The sequence below is a fragment of the Prunus avium genome, chromosome 1, assembly GCF_965620075.1.
Source record: "Prunus avium chromosome 1, drPruAviu1.hap1.1, whole genome shotgun sequence".
Lineage (NCBI taxonomy): Eukaryota > Viridiplantae > Streptophyta > Magnoliopsida > Rosales > Rosaceae > Prunus > Prunus avium.
This window is the reverse complement of record NC_142284.1, coordinates 10,624,993-10,645,447: the sequence shown is the minus strand read 5'-3', so window position 1 is coordinate 10,645,447 and position 20,455 is coordinate 10,624,993. Positions and strand designations below refer to the sequence as shown.

General features: G+C 36.5%; 4 protein-coding genes and 1 long non-coding RNA gene across 5 annotated transcripts; 2 read left to right on the top strand and 3 right to left on the bottom strand.

The window, feature by feature from the left end:
- Positions 1 to 1,546: 1,546 nt before the first annotated feature.
- On the top strand, positions 1,547 to 2,917 carry LOC110750277 (Rieske (2Fe-2S) domain-containing protein). The gene is made up of 3 exons (XM_021950579.2): positions 1,547 to 2,062; positions 2,155 to 2,418; positions 2,562 to 2,917. Exons 1-3 carry the CDS (start codon positions 1,637 to 1,639, stop codon positions 2,751 to 2,753), a joined length of 882 nt encoding a protein of 293 aa, XP_021806271.2. The 5' UTR covers positions 1,547 to 1,636; the 3' UTR covers positions 2,754 to 2,917.
- A 47-nt stretch (positions 2,918 to 2,964) lies between these two features.
- LOC110750278 (uncharacterized) lies at positions 2,965 to 7,139 on the bottom strand. Its single transcript, XR_002525706.2, has 3 exons — positions 6,643 to 7,139; positions 3,568 to 3,771; positions 2,965 to 3,321 (listed from the first exon to the last, which is right to left on the bottom strand). It is a non-coding gene; the product is annotated as an uncharacterized LOC110750278 (long non-coding RNA).
- A 3,149-nt stretch (positions 7,140 to 10,288) lies between these two features.
- On the bottom strand, positions 10,289 to 11,190 carry LOC110750251 (major strawberry allergen Fra a 1.08). The gene is made up of 2 exons (XM_021950551.2): positions 10,907 to 11,190; positions 10,289 to 10,798 (listed from the first exon to the last, which is right to left on the bottom strand). Exons 1-2 carry the CDS (start codon positions 11,088 to 11,090, stop codon positions 10,500 to 10,502), a joined length of 483 nt encoding a protein of 160 aa, XP_021806243.1. The 5' UTR covers positions 11,091 to 11,190; the 3' UTR covers positions 10,289 to 10,499.
- Positions 11,191 to 13,733: 2,543 nt separating this feature from the next.
- On the bottom strand, positions 13,734 to 14,622 carry LOC110750250 (major strawberry allergen Fra a 1.08). Its single transcript, XM_021950550.2, has 2 exons — positions 14,336 to 14,622; positions 13,734 to 14,230 (listed from the first exon to the last, which is right to left on the bottom strand). The coding sequence occupies exons 1-2, from the start codon at positions 14,517 to 14,519 to the stop codon at positions 13,932 to 13,934; spliced, it is 483 nt and encodes a 160-aa protein (XP_021806242.1). The 5' UTR covers positions 14,520 to 14,622; the 3' UTR covers positions 13,734 to 13,931.
- A 1,035-nt stretch (positions 14,623 to 15,657) lies between these two features.
- LOC110750256 (major allergen Pru ar 1) lies at positions 15,658 to 16,676 on the top strand. The gene is made up of 2 exons (XM_021950556.2): positions 15,658 to 16,015; positions 16,117 to 16,676. Exons 1-2 carry the CDS (start codon positions 15,832 to 15,834, stop codon positions 16,413 to 16,415), a joined length of 483 nt encoding a protein of 160 aa, XP_021806248.1. The 5' UTR covers positions 15,658 to 15,831; the 3' UTR covers positions 16,416 to 16,676.
- Positions 16,677 to 20,455: the final 3,779 nt, after the last annotated feature.

Below are 20,455 nucleotides of genomic sequence, written 5' to 3'. Positions count from 1 at the left end.
ATTTGATTGTTTACTAGTTACGTAGGTGAAAGATATATATTTATTGGAGTTTATTTTTTCGTCTTTTTCGTTTGAAATTGGCTCTTGACAAAGGTGTTATTAACATTATCATTGTTATTAAACAATAACAATGGGAATCAACTCCATTCCTTTGCTAATTCCATATGTTTAGTAAACAGCTTAATGGGAATGATTCTTCCCATACCGATTCAGTAGTTCCCCGATTCCTAAATTCTCTGATTCCTTACTTTCTCCATTACTGATACGTAAACATGCCCTTAGATTGTTTTGATTCAGTAAGGAACAATAGTTTCAAAACAGTGCACCCCATTAAGTCAGGGGCAAACCTTGGCAACAATGGCAACAACATCCCATTGCAGACCCACGATGAGATGGGGAATAGGATTGGAGTGGGAGAGGATGAGATGGGGGTGGGGTTGGGTGGGTGGAATTTGTTTTTTGGGGTTACTTTTTGTTGTTTTATTAATTTTAAAAATAAAGAAAATTTGTATTAATTTTTAATTTTTTAGTCGTCAAAAGTATTATTTAAAGTGTAAATTTACAAGAGTTGGTAGACCATGACTAAATTTAAAAGAAAATGTAACGGTAGGACCAATACGCCCATCAATAAAGAGTTGGTAGACCATTTGAACGAATAATTTAGTTGAGGGGCCAAAATGAAACTCGGGTATAAGTTTGAGGACCATTTAAGTAAATAACCCTACAAATTATGGACACAAAAATTCAATAAAATAATAAACAAAAGGCTAGTTGGAGTACATGGGCTACCTTTTTTTTTTCCCTTCTTTTAAGGGTCTGAAATCCGTTGGGTTATTTAGGTATTAAAAAATTTTCAAAATTTGGGTTTGGCCATGGCCCTAGTTAGCAGGCCTCTATATATGTGCCTAGCACAAGATTAATCCATATACATAGAAACATACTGGCAACAACAAGCGTACGAAGCGTATCTCCACCAATAGCCTTATAAGGCCAAAGAAATTTCGGCATAAAAGCGGCAAGTTTGAACATGCCAGACATGAACCGCAATGCCTAAAACTATAAATACAACTACAACTTTTAAACTCTCACAAGTAGAAACTACAAGTATAGACTAGAGTCACTATACTACAAACAAACACCCAACTCATAAAGAGGATGCAAACAACCCCAGGAGAGAAGTGAGGAACGGGGAGGAGGGGAGGGGAGAAAGGGGAGGGGTGTAGGGGAGGGGAAGGGTTAGGGTGGAGAAGGAGTGGAGGGGGAGGGAAGGGTGGGGAAGGAAAATCATTTGAGTTTCTTGATAGTTAATTGTTTTGTTTCTTTTTTTATTTCAAACCAAAGCTGTCTTTGTGTTAAGCTATGATGAGTGTGTATTTCATTGAATTCAATCTTTATAACTAAAAGAAAATCATTTGACAATATTGGCACATCTTTATAACCCTTTCCCCCTAAGTCCACTATTAATGTCACACGTGTAATGCAAATGACAACGTGGCCAACTTTGATCACAGTGACTTTTGAGCGACTGTGTGAATAGCAGCAAGCATCCCTACTCCTTATCCACTACACGGACCCTTCACTTTCTCTCCTCCCCCTCCCCTACTCTTTTCTCTATCCTCCACCCAAACACTCTTCTATGGCCTCTACTTCACCCTTCGCCCCCGCATTGCCCCCAAATTACCATCTTACTACTCATCCTACACCTGCTGCATCCCGCCCTCTACTAACCCCCCAGAAACAGATACTGCCGCACAATTCTTACCACGGTGTTAATGCACGAAATTACCACTCTGTGCCTCGTCGGAGAATGACGACGAGGTGCCAAGCGATGGAGGTGTCGGTGGCAGACGGGTCGTCATCGGCGTCTGGCGGCGGCGGCGAGGAGAACTGGGTGCCGGTAGTGCCGCTGGCCGCGCTGCCAAGCGGGGAGCGGCGCGTCATAATTCAAGATGGGGAAGCCATACTCTTGCTGTGGTATAAAGATCAGGTCTTTGCTATTGAGAATCGCTCCCCTGCTGAAGGGGCTTATAGCGAAGGCCTTCTCAACGCCAAGCTCACCCAGGCAAGCCAATTAATTAATTACTTTTCATTCAGTTAATTAATTTGTTCCTAATCCTAATTGTTAGTAACTTATTGATACTGGTTGCATTGCAGGATGGGTGTATAGTTTGCCCATCAACTGATAGCACATTTGATCTGCGCAACGGATCCATTAAGGAGTGGTATCCCAAAAACCCAGTGCTCCGAGTCCTCACACCCGCTTTGAGGACGCTTTACGTCTACCCTGTCAAAACTGATGATCAAAACATTTACATCAGCCTCGGTACTGCTTCACTCCAATCTGATGCAGCTGCAGAAATTGTCTTCAGTGGCAAGGCTCAACCGGGTTTTACAGCTACTGATGTCAATGTGGATGAGGTATTTTTCTTTTTCTTTTCTTGTTCTTTAAGAAACTAAACATTGAAAAAATGTACTTGGCTTGCCTTGGTGCATGTCTCAAACTGTGATTTGCTAACGATGATTTGTTCGATTCATGGTGACGTGCTAAATTGTTAATTCAGGTGAAAATGGTGGTTGATGAGGGTCTAGATGTGGCGTTCGGTTTCACGAAGAGGAACGAAATCATAAATGGGAAGGCAGCTGTGATTGGGTTCCTATTGTTGTTAGATTTTGAACTCTTGACTGGTAAAGGTCTTCTCAAGGGAACTGGCTTCTTGGACTTTATTTACTCTGTTTCAAATGCTTTGCAGTAGACATTGGAAATGTTTCTCCGAAATGAACCAAAAGTTATATGCAATACTCAACCCAAGCAAGCAAAAGTGGGTGTTTTTATGAGTCATAATATATAATTAATTTGATGTTAAAGCTCCTTTCATTTGTAATTTTGGATATCTATATAAGCGTATGTGTTTGTAAATCTTCTGAGAAGTAGACCATTTTAGATCATTCTTTAGGTTTTGCACTTTCTCTGTCTAAACCACCTGTAATATATAATCGAATTTTCATGCAAAGCATATCCTTTGAAATTGAATCATGAAAGACATATGTGGTACCTATGAAGAGCCTGCTCAAGCTGCTGAATTTGAATCCATTGTTCTGTAACAATGTCAGCCATCTTAAAGCAAAGAGCAAGAAGCCAATGGCAAAATGAACACCACACACTCATAGCTATAGACCATAGATGGATTGAGTACATCAGTGCATGACCTTTTGAGCCTAAGAGGCAACCGTTTCGAGTCTATCCTCAGCATCTTGTGCTTTAGACTCTAAAACATGAAGATCGAAGTTGTACTTTCCTGATGCAGCCCACAGAAGCTGTACCTAAAAAGCATTGCAAAGCCTATTTCTCAAATCCAACAAACTCTTTCTGCTACTTTTTCATTGAATTGAAAATTGCAAAAAATAAATTGAAAAAGATATGAACCCCTTCTCCTAGAGCATTAAGCCTCTCACCAGTAGCCAATGAGTCTCTCTGTGACATACAAATGCAACCAAATATTCTATATTTGCTTTCAATTTAGCATATACCTGAAAGCTGAAGACTTGAAGCTGAAACGGGAAACAAACCTTAAGAGTGAACAAAACGGACTGCAAATGATGGATCTTCTGCAAATGATGAATCTGGGTTTAACAGAAGTATGGAACTCAAGGAATGTGAGATGTTGTGCATGAAGAACTGCTCCTGCACAGCTTTTGCAAACTTTGATACCAGGGATGGAGGAAGTGGGTGCCTGCTGTGGTTTAGTGAGCTGATTGATGTAAGAAATTTCACTGAAAATGGGCAAGATATTTATTTTAGAATGGCAGAATCAGAACTAGGTATGGAGGCACTTTTAATCTCAAAAGTCATTTTGTTAATGCAAATTTTAAAGAAAACAAGAGAAAAAAAGAAACATCTTTGGATATGGAACAGTCAATTGGGAGTTATCCATCTCTTCATGATCATGTACAAAAAGTAAAGTCAAAACATATCAAACCCAAAGGTTGTTACTCTATAATTTTGGATTTGGACACAATTATCAAACTCTTCTTTCAAAATTCGTCTGTTATGATCAATGGATGATAGACATTACAGAAGGTTTTTTTTCTTTATCAATATCCAACTTCTCACTTTTTTATGCTTTCAACTATAGACAACAATCAGTGCTAAACCTGCTAAAACCCAATTTCCGCCCCTGGGGTTAGGCCACTTGGGTTTATATTTTATAGTCTCAATGAATGTGAAGAAAGTAAGAATTATATTAGGCAGTATTGTGTCATCTCCTGGGCTCCTCCTGGGTGTAGCTCTGTTTTTCTAATGTTTGGAAGAAGCAGCACCAAATAGATGTTAAGTTGTTTTCTAGTCATCTACCCCTTCAGTTTCCAATAGGATATAGAGAGCAACTTGGTTATTTGAAAATTTAACTACAATGGCCTATTGCTATATAGATGACATGATGTTAGAATTGAAAAAAATGAAACTGTGTCAAATTATAGGATAGCACCTCCCAATTGGAGATGCTCTTATTGGTACTTCTCTTGGGCATTTGTCTATTAAAGTCAAATGTGGGGTTCATCACTTCTACTCGTTTTTTTCCCCCATTTGTCAACTCACTTAAGTATTAACTTGAGGGAGAAAAAAAACTGAAAGAGAGAAAAAAATAGGAAGAATTAAAACAAGTATACAATTCAGAAAATTGCAGCTTCCTTTGAGTTGATTTGGTATTTGATTCTGGAAGACTGACCAAGTGAGTGGATGACCACAAATGATTTAGATTTTCTACTAGAGAAACACTCCTAATTGTCAATTGTCAGGCGAGACACCATCGTTCTTGAACTAAATTTGGAGTAAGCCCACTTTTGATTGAAGAGAATTTTCTCCATTTCACACAGGAGAGAGTGATGTTTATTTGCATTCAATTACGCATCTAAATTTGGTATGACGTGCATTGATATTGTCGATAATGCATCAGTAACGTGTTTACATCGATAATTGATATTGTGCCAATACGAATTCTACTCCAAGCTACAGTGAAAGGGGATCCCTTATGAGAAATTCATCCTATTTATCTGTCCTTGAAACTTTAGTAATTTGTCTCCCCACTATTCAACTTTAGTATTGAAAGCTTACTAAATTGTCTTCCCAGCTACTCAACTTAACTATATACTGTAGGGTTTCTACTTTCTAATCAAGTATTGCCAATGCTGCTAACTGTGAGATTTTTTAAGGTGAGAGACAGTTACAGACAAAGCTTTACCAAATTAATACAATTATCTTCTAATTAGAGTCAGACTCTCCATATATAGTGCAGATTAAAAGAAACACACCCCTCACTGGTTCATCAGGTGTACTCAAGGTGAGCAGCCCTGGAATTCTTGTCCTTGTCGACCATAAGAACACTACAGTTTGGTCTTCCAACACATCAAGTTCTGCACAGAATCCAGTGGCACAGCTTTTGGATTCCGGAAATCTTGTTGTGATAGATGGCAATGGTCATAATGACCCTGATAATATTTTATGGCAGAGTTTTGATTACCCAGGTGATACAATAATACCAGCTATGACGCTTGTTGGGAACAAAATCACAGGTTTTCATTGGCATCTTACACCCTGGAAAAGCCCCCAGGATCCTTCTCAAGGACATTATGCATATCAACTTGGATACCATGAATTAATTCTGAGGGAGGGTTCTGTTATAAAATATCGGACTGCACCATGGAATGGAATCCAATTTAGTGGGATGCATAATATAAATCCAACATATGATTTTGTGTTGGATAATGATGATGAAGTATATTAAGGTTATAAGCTTCTCAACAGCTCAACTCTTTTCAGGCTGGCTTTGACTCAAGATGGATTTGGGCTGAGCTACATCGGGAGTGATGGAAACCAAGGTTGGGTTGTTTATCTAATAGCACCGACTGATATCTGTGACAAATATGGAATATGTGGTCCAAATGGTGCATGTAGTATTGACAAGTCCCCAGTATATAGCTGCTTGAAAGGATTTATACTGAACTTTCAACAAGACTGGGACTTGGTGGATTGGTCATATAGCTGTGAGAAAGACCCAACTGAATTGCAGTGGAGACATCTCTAAGAAGTACTCTGGGCACATTTCGACCATCGCAATAGAAAATTATATGCTTCATGTACCCAGGAAAAAAGAAAAAAAGATATGTGTTAATCAAACAAACTAATTCTGATGAAGTTGAACTACTTGGGCAAATCAATTGAACAAAGAAAACGATTTTACTTCTTGAAGGGGAATATGTAATTGCAGCTTCTTTGGAGCAAAGGACAATAGCAGACATGATAAACCGATTAATTAAAAACTGTCACTATTTCCAAGTAAATTGAAAAACAAATCCATCACTCTAACTCGTTGATACCCATAGCTTGTCACTATCATCAGTGTATATTTCAACATACATTCAAATATACATAACCTGTATTTTCTGCTCACTAGTGCCTGACAAGCTCAAGGATATGCTGATATCTATAACTTGCATTGGGCAGATAAACAATTTCTCATTAAGTTATAACTTATAATTAAAGGAGTTTTATCAAACTCACTTAACACAACAAATTGACAGACATTATTGAAATGATTAAACATTTCCATGAGGAAAAAGAAAAAGAAAAGAAAACTCAAGGAGTACCTTTTCTGAATATTGTCAGATGATGAAACACAAACTTGCCGAGCAAACATATTGATAATTTCATCCACCTCCTGTCTTGATACTCCATTTATGTCTCGAATCTGCAGATTATATACAAAAAGGTAACAGTAATTTAATGTTTAAAAAAATTTGTGAAGTGATCCAACAGGAAATGTTGTTTGAATCCAATTTTCCCTTATTTAGTAGTAAGGATTTTTCCTCGGTGGCTCTTTCAAGAGCAGGTGTGACAGAAATGAGAAAAGAACCAAGCAAACTCTGGGAGGAGTTGTCATCCCTTCTTCTATGGACCTGACTTGTGCTTCACTGCTTCGGCTTCCCAGTCTCAAGCTCCAATTTGCAGCTAAATTTTTTCAATTTCGGGTTTCAAACTTTCAGTCAATCGGCTAGGCGGGCGCTAGGCTGCTAGGCGGTCTCTAGGCGGTTTCTAGGCGGGCGCTAGGCGGCTAGGCGGTTTCTAGGCGGGCTCTAGGCGGCTAGGCGGCTAGGCGGTTTCTAGGCGGGCTCTAGGCGGCTAGGCAGTCGCTAGGCGGCTAGGCGGTAGCTAGGTGGGAGCTAGGCGGCTAGGCGGGTTGGGTCTTTTTCGGTGCCGAACCCAGAGGACGAAGCAGTGACTGCGAGTGCAAGTTCCGTCCTCTGCGAGTGCAGGCTTCCTGTTCGTTCGAATATATTTAAAGAGTATAGCCGTGCGGCTATACGTTTAAAATATTTGAATGTATTTACAAAGTATAGCCGACCGGCTATACGTTTAAAATATTTGAACATATTAGCGGCTATACTCTTTAAATGTACAATTTTGTCATTTTATTTTAGGGTGTAGGGCTAAAATACAAAAAACATGAAAAGAAAGTTCCAACTGCACATCATATCTCATTGAAAAATCTACAAATTACTGTCCAACTTCTTAAATTACCATGACAAGAAGATGAACTAAGTATGCACAATGCTGGAGGATGGTGATAGCTCCCTTTAGAAGGTTTAAGGTAGTTCTTTGTTAATAAGTTATAAAAATATGGAATGCAAAGTTTTTCACCATATAAAATCAGATTCACCTCGATACAGTCATATCGATGGATAATGCCAAGTATATTAAGCAGCTGCCTTTTGCACTCGTGTATTCGCTTTGTGTGCACATCAAACATTGCATCTAAACTAACCTGCAGTTGAAAGTGATAAATGTCAGTGTAATCTATTAGACATACCTTCAAGACAAAAGAGAAAAGATGAACAGGATAGAAGTTCTAAGAACTTGTGACCAAACCTTCACACCACTCATTGCTTCAATGTACTCAGCGAGCCTCATTTTGTTAACCTTCTTAACCTACAACATGAGCATATATACAACAGATTTAAATAATAATAATACAAAAGAAGAGCCAAAAGCTTAATATATTTTTGGTTCCAAAGCAGATATCAAGCCTAGAGAGTACCACCATCCATTCTTGTTGAAGGTCAGGATCTGCTGCATATGCTCGCAAGCCAGTTGCAAGCAATGTCCCACGCTTTATTCCAACCCAAATGCTCTTCATCAACAAGCACTCTCATGACCTCAGCTATTTTTTAGAGATGGGTGAGTATCACTGAGCTGCAGAGCACCCTAATTAAGACAAGGAAAAATGAGCCGAGGAAAAAAGGAAAAACAGAAAAGCAAACCTGAATGACTATCAGAGGAAAGTAATGAATATAAGTTCATTGTAGCTAAACAAGCTACCAGATTGGGTATTCCCTAGAAATCAACATATGATAAAACACATACTATTACACCTTCTCTGAAAATTCATCAAAGTTACTGTGAGCCTCTTTACATGTTTATACATGTTCTGTGCTCCGTAGATGTATTCTGTAACCTCTGTTTATTGTAAAGTTGGAATGCTTTCTTTAGTCTTGCAACCTAACTCTCCAGTATTTGTGCAACAAAACTTGGCATTGATTTTGTTTTTCTTTCAAGTTTTTATCTATTTACTTACAGTTTATTTATTTCAAGGGATTATAAAGTATTTCCAACTGGACTTTGTATCGATGAACTCAAGTTTAGCTCAAGTGGCTAAGAAGTAGGAAGTTTATGTACTTAGTCATGAGTTTTTCTTTTATAATATTTTTGAATTTGAATTTGAAATATAAAATTTAATTTCAGTTCAAGCACTAGGTTTTCTCTCAAATGATTCCACATTGTACTTATCAATTGTTGGTTTTTTGTTAGTTCTTCTTGCCCTTCTCTGTTACCTACCCTACTTAGATATACAATTAATAGTTCGTTTGTCTGGCTTTTATGTATTGGTAGATGGGGAAACAATTGTACTTTTCCAGATCTAGTCCAAACTTTATTTTGGAATGGATCTTGGTTTTTGCTTCATCAAGTCCTAAATTGGCTCTGGTTTTCGGTTATTAATGGATGGTTGTGGTTTTTTGGCTTACTAGTCTTTTATGTAATCTGTTTTATCTTAGGCATACTTGCTTTTGTGTTAGTCTTTCTCCTCATGATTTCGAGCAAAGGGTCTGTAATCTAGAGATGGTTTCTTGCATGCTCTTCTCACTGATTAATCTTTCTTTTGGATGGAATTTCTGGCTGCTTTCCTTTGTTCTGACATCTGACACCTTTTATTTCTTGGATTTGGTCTGTTGATTGATTTATACTTTCCTTTGTGTCTATTTGCAATGGTAAAATCAGGTATGTTCCTCTGTCTTTATTTTCGTATCTCATTCGGTTTTTTATATATAAATATATTCTCAATGTTGGACCACCATGTTATTACCATAAATATAAATCCTTGTGCTTTGTTCTTCTGATCTGGTTATGTACCACTTTGGTATATTTTGATACTTGATGGGTTTTTTACTGTCAAACTAATCACGGTAATGTTGATTCTCTGTGTGTTGTTTGGTTTTAATCTACTGGATTCTTTTTTCTAATATTCTCACTAGTTCTTAAGGGTAACAAAACTACTTTTATCTTTTCACTTTCTTTTGTTAGGCGTAGAACTCTTTTGCTTTTCATTTATCTATCTTATCTAAATATGTTCATATGTTATATCTGTCTCTATGTCTGCGTTGTTTGCTGTTAAGTTCCATCTTCCTATCACTGTTGAACACTACTTGAATGCTCTTTTTATGGTTTTTGTTGATTATCCACCTATGTCCAATCTTGATACTGCTGGTGCAGTAATGGTATTTTCCATGAAAACTGAATTCCAGTCAACTTAATAATCTCTCACGGGTCATCTGGAACTATTGACAATCATTCACCTCGTATCATGGAACATTTTAATAATAATGATCCTGATCAGTTTCAAAGCCCTGCTGGGCACCATCTTTCTACTTGTGGAATTGTAGAGGTTGCTCTCGGCCATGTTTGTTTTTTAAGTTTGTTAAAAGTCTAAAAACTTCCCATAGTCTTTTGTGTTCTGTGGAAACTCATTCTGTTTCCTCTACTTTTGAAAGGAAGCTCACTTTATGAGAGATGTGATCGGTAAATACGGTGTGTCGATCACTAAATATGATATGTGTAATGTTACTTTTACCATGTATACTTGAGGTCTGTCTAATCACACAGAGGCTACCCTGCTTCAAAATCAGCCCATCAATCATAAATCTTCTACCTCATCAAAGATCCAATTGTTGGGATTATACATTATTGTATTGTAAAGACTAGTAATTGATTTTTGCTTCATTTATTGAGAATCAAATCAAATACAAACATTACAAATCATCATAGCCTCAGGTGCAAGCCAAAGCAGCTCTGGCTTCATACACCAGAAAAAGAAAAGGAAAATGAAAGCCACACCAATGACAGAAAAGGAAAATGAAAGCCCCTCATTGCAGTATATATTCATTTTAAGGTTTTAGTTGCAGGCATCTGGGTTGGCCGCAAGGTAGTTCTCAATAAGCTTGAACAGACCAGTTGCCTTCTCTTTCCCAGCCTTGACATCCTCTTCCTTGATCTCAACATCACCTGTGGTATGGTAGTTGCTGGTGCTCTTTATGATGGAACCTCCATCAGCAGATGCCACCAACTTAATCTCATAAGTGATTTTCTCAATCTTGTCTGAAAGAGCATCTCCTTCAACCAAAGTGTAGTTGTACACAAAGTTATCTTTGTCAAGCCCGTCGATCCGGTGCTTCACATAGCTGTAATGACTTCCTGTAAAATGAAGATTTAATTAGAAATTAAGAGATTACTGCTTTCAAGATTTATGTTATTAATCAAGCAAACAAGTTAGACTTAGAAGAGGCAATGGAAGAAACAAACCTTCACCGAAGCTAATCTTCTTGATGGTTCCAACACCTCCATCTCCTTCAACAATTTCAGCAGTTTTCACTGATTGGGGAGCAATCTTGGGGATGAGGGTGTCAGCTTCAAGAACAAGGGCTTTGAACAATCTTGGTGGGGGGATGACTGAGGTGGACTCGTCTGAGTATGTGAAGACACCCATGGTGATGATTTTAGAGCTTAGAAATTGATCAAAGAAAGATTGAGATGTGGAGGAAGCTAGGAGAATGTTTGATATTGGTGTGAGGAAGTATGAGCACCAGAGGTGGTATTTATCAGTTAGGGGAAGGGTATATGTGTAAAGTAGCTCCCATATTTATACAATTTTAAATTTTTTTTTAGCGGTGGTTGTACATGTGAAAAGGAAAAATATAATTCCCAATTCAATGTTTCAATATTTTAGTCAAAGAAATTAAGCCACCACTAAAAGTTTATTTGGAAAATTCAACTTATTTCAACTGGTGTGCTAACTTAATAATATTCTTATTGGCCAATAGGATGTTCCAAAATTAACAAGTCTATCTACATGCATAGTCGACTCCGAATGCCAAGTATTATATGGAATGCACATGTGGAATGTTCCTGTGATCAGAGTATTGCAATTTTTATTTTAACACAAGCAATATTTAGGGGAGGGGGGAATCGAATGTAAGACCTCAAATGCAAGAGTAAATGTTCTTAATCGCTTCAGCTATACGTCCCTTACATAATATTGCACATAATATTGCAATTCATTATTGAAAAGCAACACCAATTATGTTCCGAAATACATATGCAAGGAATAAAGCCAGAGTTCTGAATGCTCACTGTCCGGACAAAAAGAGAAGGAAATAGATGCTCAGCATTATTTTTGACATAAAAGACAACCTTCAAAGTTGGCGGGACTCATAATTTGGATAATTAACAGAGTGCGGAAAAAAGACGAAACAAAAATAGCAGGATCAGTACTGTTTTCGGTGCCATTTGATATTAAAGAATATCATCAACAACAAAAAACCTAATTTGCCTCACTTTGTTACAAGAATAAAACCCTATTTGTAATGTATTAACTAATCACATTAATGATTATGTTAATGTGGATAAATTAAGCATCTCCAATAGTCTCTTCAATCTAAACTCTTCAAATTGTGGCTTGTTGACCTACGTGGTAATTTGAAGGGTAAAGTTTGCTACTTTACTATTTTGTACCCCCATCAACCTCTTCAATTTAATTAATTCAGTGTTTGACTTTTCTTTTTCTGTTAATCAAACACTAATATTTAATTCGATTTAATAATACCAAATTAATATTTAAATAATAATTCATTATTGTTAACTCAGCCTCATGTAGGCTCTTAACATTTTAAGACAGCTTTTGTTGTTTCAAAGCTTAATAAATGCGTTGAGGAGTGAAGAAGGAGTCCCAGATTTGGTGAGTGGGTTTGACAAGGCTATTGGAGAAAGTTTTTTAAATGTGGCTCACCTATTTTAGTGTCCCAAAGCCTTTGAAGAGGTTGTTGGAAATGCTTATCTCCAATAGTAGCAGCAAACTAAACTCTTCAAATTAAAATTTGTTGACCTATGTGGTAATTTGAAAAGGTTTATTTGCCACTTTATAATTTATGCAATATCAGACTCTTCAAATTCAATTAATACAATGTTATGGAAAAGAATGAAAAATATGAAAACATGTGAAGAATGTCTATGTATTTATTATTTGAAAAGAAAAAAAATGCATGTTTTTATAATTTCAAGGTTGATTTTGTTTTTCCAAAGTAATGTGGCTCGCTTATTTTAGAATTCTAAAGTTGTTGAAAAGGCTGTTGAAGATACTCTTACAAGATGTATCAAATGACCCCTCATTATACAGTCTCTCTACTATTATATAGAGAATAAGTGGGCTCTCCACTTTGGGCTTCTATTTGGGCAAGGCGAAACGAGCTTCTATTTGAGGTTTCATTCTGGTCTTAAGCTTGGCACGATAGTGTTGCAAACCAGACAAAAGTATTATATCTTTTACAAATATAGAAATTATAAAACCCATATGTTTAATTATGTTTGTTTTTGCCAAAGTTGGGAAGGGGGAGGGGGAGGGGAGATTTCTCATACACACACTATGAAGGTGCTATGAGGATTCGAATATGAGACCACTAGTCTGCAAATTAAGGCCTTTTTTCAATGAGCTAGACCTCATTAGCATGTATAATTATATTTTCATTCTATAAGAGATGTAATCAGCAAATATGACACGTGTAATTTGGCCCCATGTATACGTCTTGTAGACTTGAGTCCTCTCTAATCGGACAGAGGATGCCCTGCTTCAACATCAGCCATCTGTACCATCTTCTGCTTCAAATGTCCATTAATCATAAATCTTCTACCTCATCAAAGACCCCACAATGCAGGAATTATACATTATTGTATTGTGGTTTGGCTCCCTATCACTTTCACAAATCATGTCATCTAATTTAGACTTTCAATCGCTTCTCTTCTCAAGTCATCTCTTCTACCAAATTTGCTGTTCTAATCAAATTGAAGTCAAGTCCACACACTTCATAAATATCCAGAGACCACGAGTTTTGTTATTCTTTGAAACTCACTATGCTGCCCATTTGTTATGAATCAAATCTTCTGACTTTGCAAAGCCATTTGTGGCCAACATTTAATTAAACAGAAATGGAATTTCTCTTATTTTGAGTGCTATTAATGTATTTTCTGTATTCTTTTATATTGTTCCCCAAAGGTATTTAACAAAGAACAAAATAAATATTCAAGCAGATATGCTCTTCTGCTTTTATTGTATATCCTTGTCTAACTGCAGACCAAATTTGTAAAGACCAGCAACTGATTTTTGCTTTATTTATTGAGAATCAAATCAAATACACACATTACAATTTATCATAGCCTTAGGTGCAAGCCAAAGCAGCTCTGGGTTGATACACCAGAAAAAGAAAAGGAAAAATGAAAGCCACACCAATATAATGACAGAGAAAGCACATCATGCAGTATATATTCATTTAAGGTTTTAGTTGCAGGCATCTGGGTTGGCCACAAGGTAGTTCTCAATAAGCTTGAACAGACCACTTGCCTTCTCTTTCCCAGCCTTAACATCCTCTTCCTTGATCTCAACATCACCTGTGGCGTGGTAGTTGCTGGTGCTCTTTATGATGGAACCTCCATCAGCAGATGCCACCAACTTAATCTCATAACTGATTTTCTCAACCTTGTCTGAAAGAGCTCCTCCTTCAACCAAACTGTAGCTGTACTCAAAGTTATCTTTGTCAAGCCCGTCGATCCGGTGCTTCATATAGCTGTAATGACTTCCTGTAAAATGAAGATTTGATTAGAATTTAAGAGCTTACTGCCTTCAAGATTTATGTTAATCAAGCAAACAAGTTAGACTTAGAAGAGGCAGTGGAAGAAACCAACCTTCACTAAAGCTAATCTTCCTGATGGTTCCAACACCTCCATCTCCTTCAACAATTTCAGCACTTTTAATTGATTGGGGAGCAATCTTGGGGATGAGGGTGTCAACTTCAAGAACAAGGGCTTTGAACAATCTTGGTGGGGGGATGACTGAGGTGGACTCGTCTGAGTATGTGAAGACACCCATGGTGATGACTTTAGAGCTTAGAAAATGATCAAAGAAGATGAAAGTGTGAAAGGATTAGATGATTGGCAGGGATGGTATTTGATGCTGGAAAATGTGAGCACTGGAGGTGCTATTTATAGATGGAAGCATATGGTCATGGTGTTAGAAATTTCCCTTGTAGATTAAAGTTTTCAATGAATGTCCCTGTTGGAAAAGGAGGCTAGAATTTTCAATTTCAGTGACTTACTGTTCAAGTCTAAGAAGCCGCCTCAAATAGATAATTTTAAAAACCCAAATAGTCCAGCCAACCAGAGTTGCTAACCTCATCAGTTATATATGTACTTGGAGTACTTGATGCAGATATATTATACATAACAGAATTATTTAACTAATAAGGTCAATTTGTACATCTTATAGACTGATAAAGTCTTAGTTTGTGGGATGAATGAAGATGAACATCTGATCTGATAGGCTTAAACATATACTTTTCCACTCACTCAGGCAGCCAAAGTACAAGACTGATCAACTGCTAAGCATGCATTTAGTCTGGCATATATTCAATATGTCACGGAAGACATTTGCAACATCAGTAAATGTTCCTTAGTCTGGTTGTGAAGTAGATTTTTGCAGTGAATCTAGGCAAAAATTTACTGCAGCTCATATCCAAAGTACTCATAAAATTTAAAAAACAGTATCAATAAAATAAAATTAAAAAAACAAGCCAATGTTGACTAGAAAATAATTTTTTATTTATTTAAAAAAAGGCCGATGTTGACTGGCAGCCAGTTGCCATTGTGGAATCAAAGTCCTGAAACCAAAAACTAGAAAAAGGTGAAAACAAAAGCCAAATTAAACAAATAAATAATACCTAGCTGTACTGCCATCTATAAAAGGCAAAAAGCAGGAAAAAAATGATTTCTCATGGATTCGGAAACAACAGCTGATGAAGTTAACTTTCATGACCGACTATTTGTTTATTGAAAATTCAAATTATAATTGGAAGACCATCTAGAACCCGACCCCATATAGTACACAGTCTAGAACCAATTGGGTTGTAAATTAATTCGTCTCTGGGAGCTTTCCTTGACCGTTTTGGACATATCCAATACAATTTTATTAGCAACTTGCATAAACTGGTTAACAATGTACAAGGACAGCTATTCACACACCAGATGGGAACCTTCAACTCCGCTCATGCTCTTAGTTGTGATCGATAAATATCACTATCAGCATCCTCATTTTCTTCAACTCATAACCTCCTTGTAGTTCAACAATTCTCTTATTCCCTTAAAATCTTCCTTTGATCAGTTTTCCAAGTAAAAAACTCATCATCATGGGTGTTTTCACATATGAAACAGAGTTCACCTCTGTCATCCCACCAGCAAGGTTGTTCAAGGCTTTCATCCTCGACGCCGATACCCTCATCCCCAAGATTGCTCCATCTGCAGTCAAAGGTGCTGAAATCGTTGAAGGCGATGGAGGCGTTGGAACCATCAAGAAAATTACCTTTGGTGAAGGTTAGCTAGTTGACCCCTTATTCTCTGTATATGTTCACATTTTTTTGACACTTCGATGAACTCAAAGAATTTTACTAATTTATGTTTTAATCCATTTGCAGGCAGCCAATTCGGGTTTGTGAAGCACAGGGTCGATGGGATCGACAAGGACAACTTTTCGTACAGCTACACTTTGATTGAAGGAGATGCCTTGTCTGACGCAATCGAGAAGATCGCTTATGAGACCAAGTTGGTGGCATCTCCCAACGGAGGATCCATCATCAAGACCACTAGCCACTACCATGCTAAGGGAGATGTTGTGATCAAGGAGGAGCAAGTTAAGGCTGGCAAAGCAAAGGCTTCCAGTCTCTTCAAGCTTGTTGAAGACTACCTAACGGCCAACCCTGATGCCTACAACTAAAACCAAACTCGTTTATATTTGTAATTTGGGTTCTACCAGCTTCATTGTCAGTTAAAGGTGTGGGTTTGCCTTGGACTTGGTACATGTTAAAAAGTAATGCACATTAGTACCTTGAACAATATATAAAAGTCTTGAATAATATAGAAAAGTCTAGAATATTGGTGACTAAAGTCGGTGAATAAAAAAAAAAATCTGAGATCAAAGTGTGCTTTAAAATATTCAAAGTGCTAAACTCACCGACTAAGCTTATGCCGATTAGTTCTCTCCTATATATAGGCTTGTTGCCTATACAAAAATGTAAGCTGAAAACTACAGCTACCCAACTCAAGCAATCAGCCAACTCAAGTAATCAAGCCTTGTACCTTTCCTACTTCAAATAAAACTACTTTGTTATTTTTTCAAAAAAATTTCATTCCAAGTTAAGCTATTGTCCTAAACACTAAACCAACAATTTCCTAAACCTCTTCTCCCATAAACTAACAGTGGTATCAAAGCTGCTAGTGCTACCAGTGCTCTTATAGTGTCCAGTCTAGCAATTGGTGCAAAGGTCTCGTTGTAGTCTATGCTCGGCTGCTATGATAGGTCAATACAAAAACATAAGGCAAATCGCAGACATCATCACCTTCTTATGCTTTGATTTTTATCACAAATAAAATAATAATAAACTAATAACAAGTTTTGAATTTTAGCCCCTCACCATCACTAGAACCACAAAAAATTTGAGAGGCTAGATTTTGTGAATAGTACCATTTTGAGGGGCTAAAACAGTACCTTCCTTGTACCCAACACAGCCGCACACACCATTCTACACAAATTAAGGGAAAATGCTAGACTTACCACATTTTTCATACCACATTCATACCACCTCTCTAATAGAGGTGGGGCCCATTATATTGGTGGGCTCCACCTCTATTATAGAGGTGGTATGAATGTGGTATGAAAAATGTGGTAAGCCTAGCATTACCCCAAATTAAGACTAACCCAATCGTTAATATCTTACGTGAAAGCTAAAAACATAGCTAAATATCAGAAGCCATCACAAAATCAAGAATAGCTACACTTGTATTTTTAAAACTGAGCAATCCTCGTTTTGCAGCATGCTTATGAATTTCTATTTATTTTCAAAGCACAGCCAATCGAATTCCAAACCCGAAAAAAGTCATACAAGGTGAGAAACAGAGCAATAAACAAGAAGTCCACAGCGAGCACATCGGCGCCGTCAATCGCGAGACCAAGAACAGGGTGCGAATCGAGCGCAGCTATACCTTTAAAATATTCGAATATATTTAAAGAGTGTAGCCGGTCGGCTATACTATTTAAATATACATATATATTCAGAAGCCATATGCAGTAGCTCTCTTACCTACCATAATATGTTGAGCTAGGCTGTGCCTCATACTCTAAATAAGATTACTTTTTTCGTCTCTTCTACTTTCGCTAGATAGTGAAAAGTTTTACCTTTCCTTTGCCAATTATGTTTTGCAGGTTCGATCACTTCGCACTACTACAAAAAACACTTTGCGCGATGAATGATTTTTTGTCGCGCAAAGGAAAATTTCGTCGCGCAAACTTTGCGCAATGAAATTTTGGTCGCACAAAACTCGTAAAGAAAGGGTTTGCGCGACGGCGAAAATTCTTCGTCGCACAAAGCCACTTTGCGCGACGAAGGATAACAACTTGCGCGACGAATCATGACGACTTTGCGCGACGAAAATAACAACTTTGCGCGACGGACAATAACAACTTTGCACGACGAATATTAATTACTTTACGCGACGAATATTATCTATTTTGCGCGACGAATATTATCTACTTTGCGCGACGAAAGCTAATGTCGCGCAAATGTACTTTGCGCGACGAATGTTAACGTCGCTCAAAGGTTTGCGCGACGAAATATTCATTTTTTTTTATCTTTTTTTTATTTTTTTGAAAATTTTAAACTAAAATAAACTAATTTAATAGTTTGCGTGACGAAATATTTTGTCGCGCAAGGTTTTTGACATTTTTTATTATTATTACTCTTATATCAATTTCATTATATTAATTTTTTAAATTTAATTTAATTGTATGATTTTATTTTTCTTAATTACTTTAATTTAAATTGACATATTCAAAATAAAATTACATAAGAAAAATAGTGGTCAAATTATCCAATATACATAATATTCAAAATGTACACTTAAATGAACAAAGTACAATAATAAAATCTACAAGCATCTTATATCAAATCCTCAACTTTAGCCTCAACAATTCCCTACAAAAAAAAAAAACAAATATTGTCAAATAACAAAACAATAACATAAAATAATGACAAATAATTGGCATAAACTCAAAACTAACTCCAAAAACACATATTAATGAAAAAAAAATTAAAATTTACAGAGAAGTGAGTGTGAGAGAATTAGAGAAGATAGTGAGAGAGAGATGAGAGAGTGAGTGAGAGTGAGAGATGATGAAAAGAGATATGAGAGAGTGAGTGTGAGAGAAATGGTAGGATTTGGGGAGTGGGAAAGAGAGAGAAATGGTAGGATTTAGAAGACATTGAGAAAATGGTGGAGGAATTATTTTACTTTTAAAGAACGTATCACTTTGCGCGACGAAACAATATATTGGTCGCGCAAAGTGTTTAAAAAAATTTAAAAAAAAATTCCCATTTTCGGTGCCCGCCAAATTTTTTCAGTTTTGGGCGACGAATTTCTGGTCGCCCAAACTTTTGCACGACCAAAATATTCCCGCATACCATTTTTTGTGCCCGCCAATTTTTTAGAGAATACTTTGCGCAATGAATATTTATATATTGGTCGTGCAAAGTCGAATTTTTTTAAAAAAAATCCCATTTTTGGTGCCCGCCAAATTTTTAGAGTATACTTTGCGCGACGAATATTTATATATTGGTCGCGCAAAGTCGAAATTTTTTATTAAAAAAAACCCATTTTTGGTGCCCGCCAAATTTTTAGAGTATACTTTGCGCGACAAATATTTATATATTGGTCGCGCACAGTCGAAATTTTTTATTAAAAAAATCCCATTTTTGGTGCCCGCCAAATTTTTAGAGTATACTTTGCGCGACGAATATTTATATACTGGTCGCGCAAAGTCGAAATTTTTTTTTTTTTAAATTCCCATTTTTGGCACACGCCCAAATTTTGAGAGTATACTTTGCGCGACGAAATACTAATTGGTCGCGCAAAGTCTTAAAAAATATTTAAAGCTACTAATAAATACATATACTATTCGATTTCTTAAGTGTTATACGTACAAAATAAATAAATTTAAAGCTACTCAACGATCCAACCGTCAAAATTGTTTGTTTATACTTCGAGATCATATACACCAAAATTCAGAAAAAATAAACATTAAGAGATCAATTAATGGGACAAAACATTTCGACGGTTATAAACGAAAAATCATGATTTAACGGTTATTTCAACCTTGATTTTGATGATTTTTTACAGCTACACTCCTTGACCCTATATGAATACAATGACTGCATTCGATCATCAATTTAAAATATTTACACTAGTAGATACCACAAAATCTTATGTTATATTTAATAAAAGTATAAATAAACTCTTATTTCTTAGTGAATATATTGTTTTCATGGAATACGCATTCTAAAAAACTAGTTTCAACGATCCAACCGTCAAATTTTTTTGTTTACACTTTGAGATCATATACGCCAAAAATCGGAAAAAATAAACATTCAGAGATTAAGTAATAGGACAAAACTTTTCGACGGTTATAAACGAAAAATCATGATTTAACGGTTATTTCAACCCTGATTTTGATGATTTTTTACAGCTACACTCCTTGACCCTATATGAATACAATGATTGCATTCGATAGTCAATTTAAAATATTTACACTAGTAGATACCACAAAATCTTATGTTATATTTAATAAAAGTATAAATAAACTCTTATTTCTTAGTGAATATATTGTTTTCATGGCATACGCATTCTAAAAAACTAGTTTCAACGATCCAACCGTCAAATTTGTTTGTTTACACTTCGAGATCATATACGCCAAAAATCGGAAAA

Coding starts and splice junctions, on each gene's coding strand:
- LOC110750251 (XM_021950551.2), bottom strand. CDS start 11,090: ATGGGTGTCTTCACATACTCAGACGAGTCCACCTCAGTCATCCCCCCA. Junction 10,799..10,906: donor GAAGATTAGCTTCGGTGAAG/GTTTGTTTCTTC, acceptor TTCATTTTACAG/GAAGTCATTACAGCTATGTG.
- LOC110750277 (XM_021950579.2), top strand. CDS start 1,637: ATGGCCTCTACTTCACCCTTCGCCCCCGCATTGCCCCCAAATTACCAT. Junction 2,063..2,154: donor TCAACGCCAAGCTCACCCAG/GCAAGCCAATTA, acceptor GTTGCATTGCAG/GATGGGTGTATAGTTTGCCC. Junction 2,419..2,561: donor CTGATGTCAATGTGGATGAG/GTATTTTTCTTT, acceptor TTGTTAATTCAG/GTGAAAATGGTGGTTGATGA.
- LOC110750256 (XM_021950556.2), top strand. CDS start 15,832: ATGGGTGTTTTCACATATGAAACAGAGTTCACCTCTGTCATCCCACCA. Junction 16,016..16,116: donor GAAAATTACCTTTGGTGAAG/GTTAGCTAGTTG, acceptor ATCCATTTGCAG/GCAGCCAATTCGGGTTTGTG.
- LOC110750250 (XM_021950550.2), bottom strand. CDS start 14,519: ATGGGTGTCTTCACATACTCAGACGAGTCCACCTCAGTCATCCCCCCA. Junction 14,231..14,335: donor GAAGATTAGCTTTAGTGAAG/GTTGGTTTCTTC, acceptor TTCATTTTACAG/GAAGTCATTACAGCTATATG.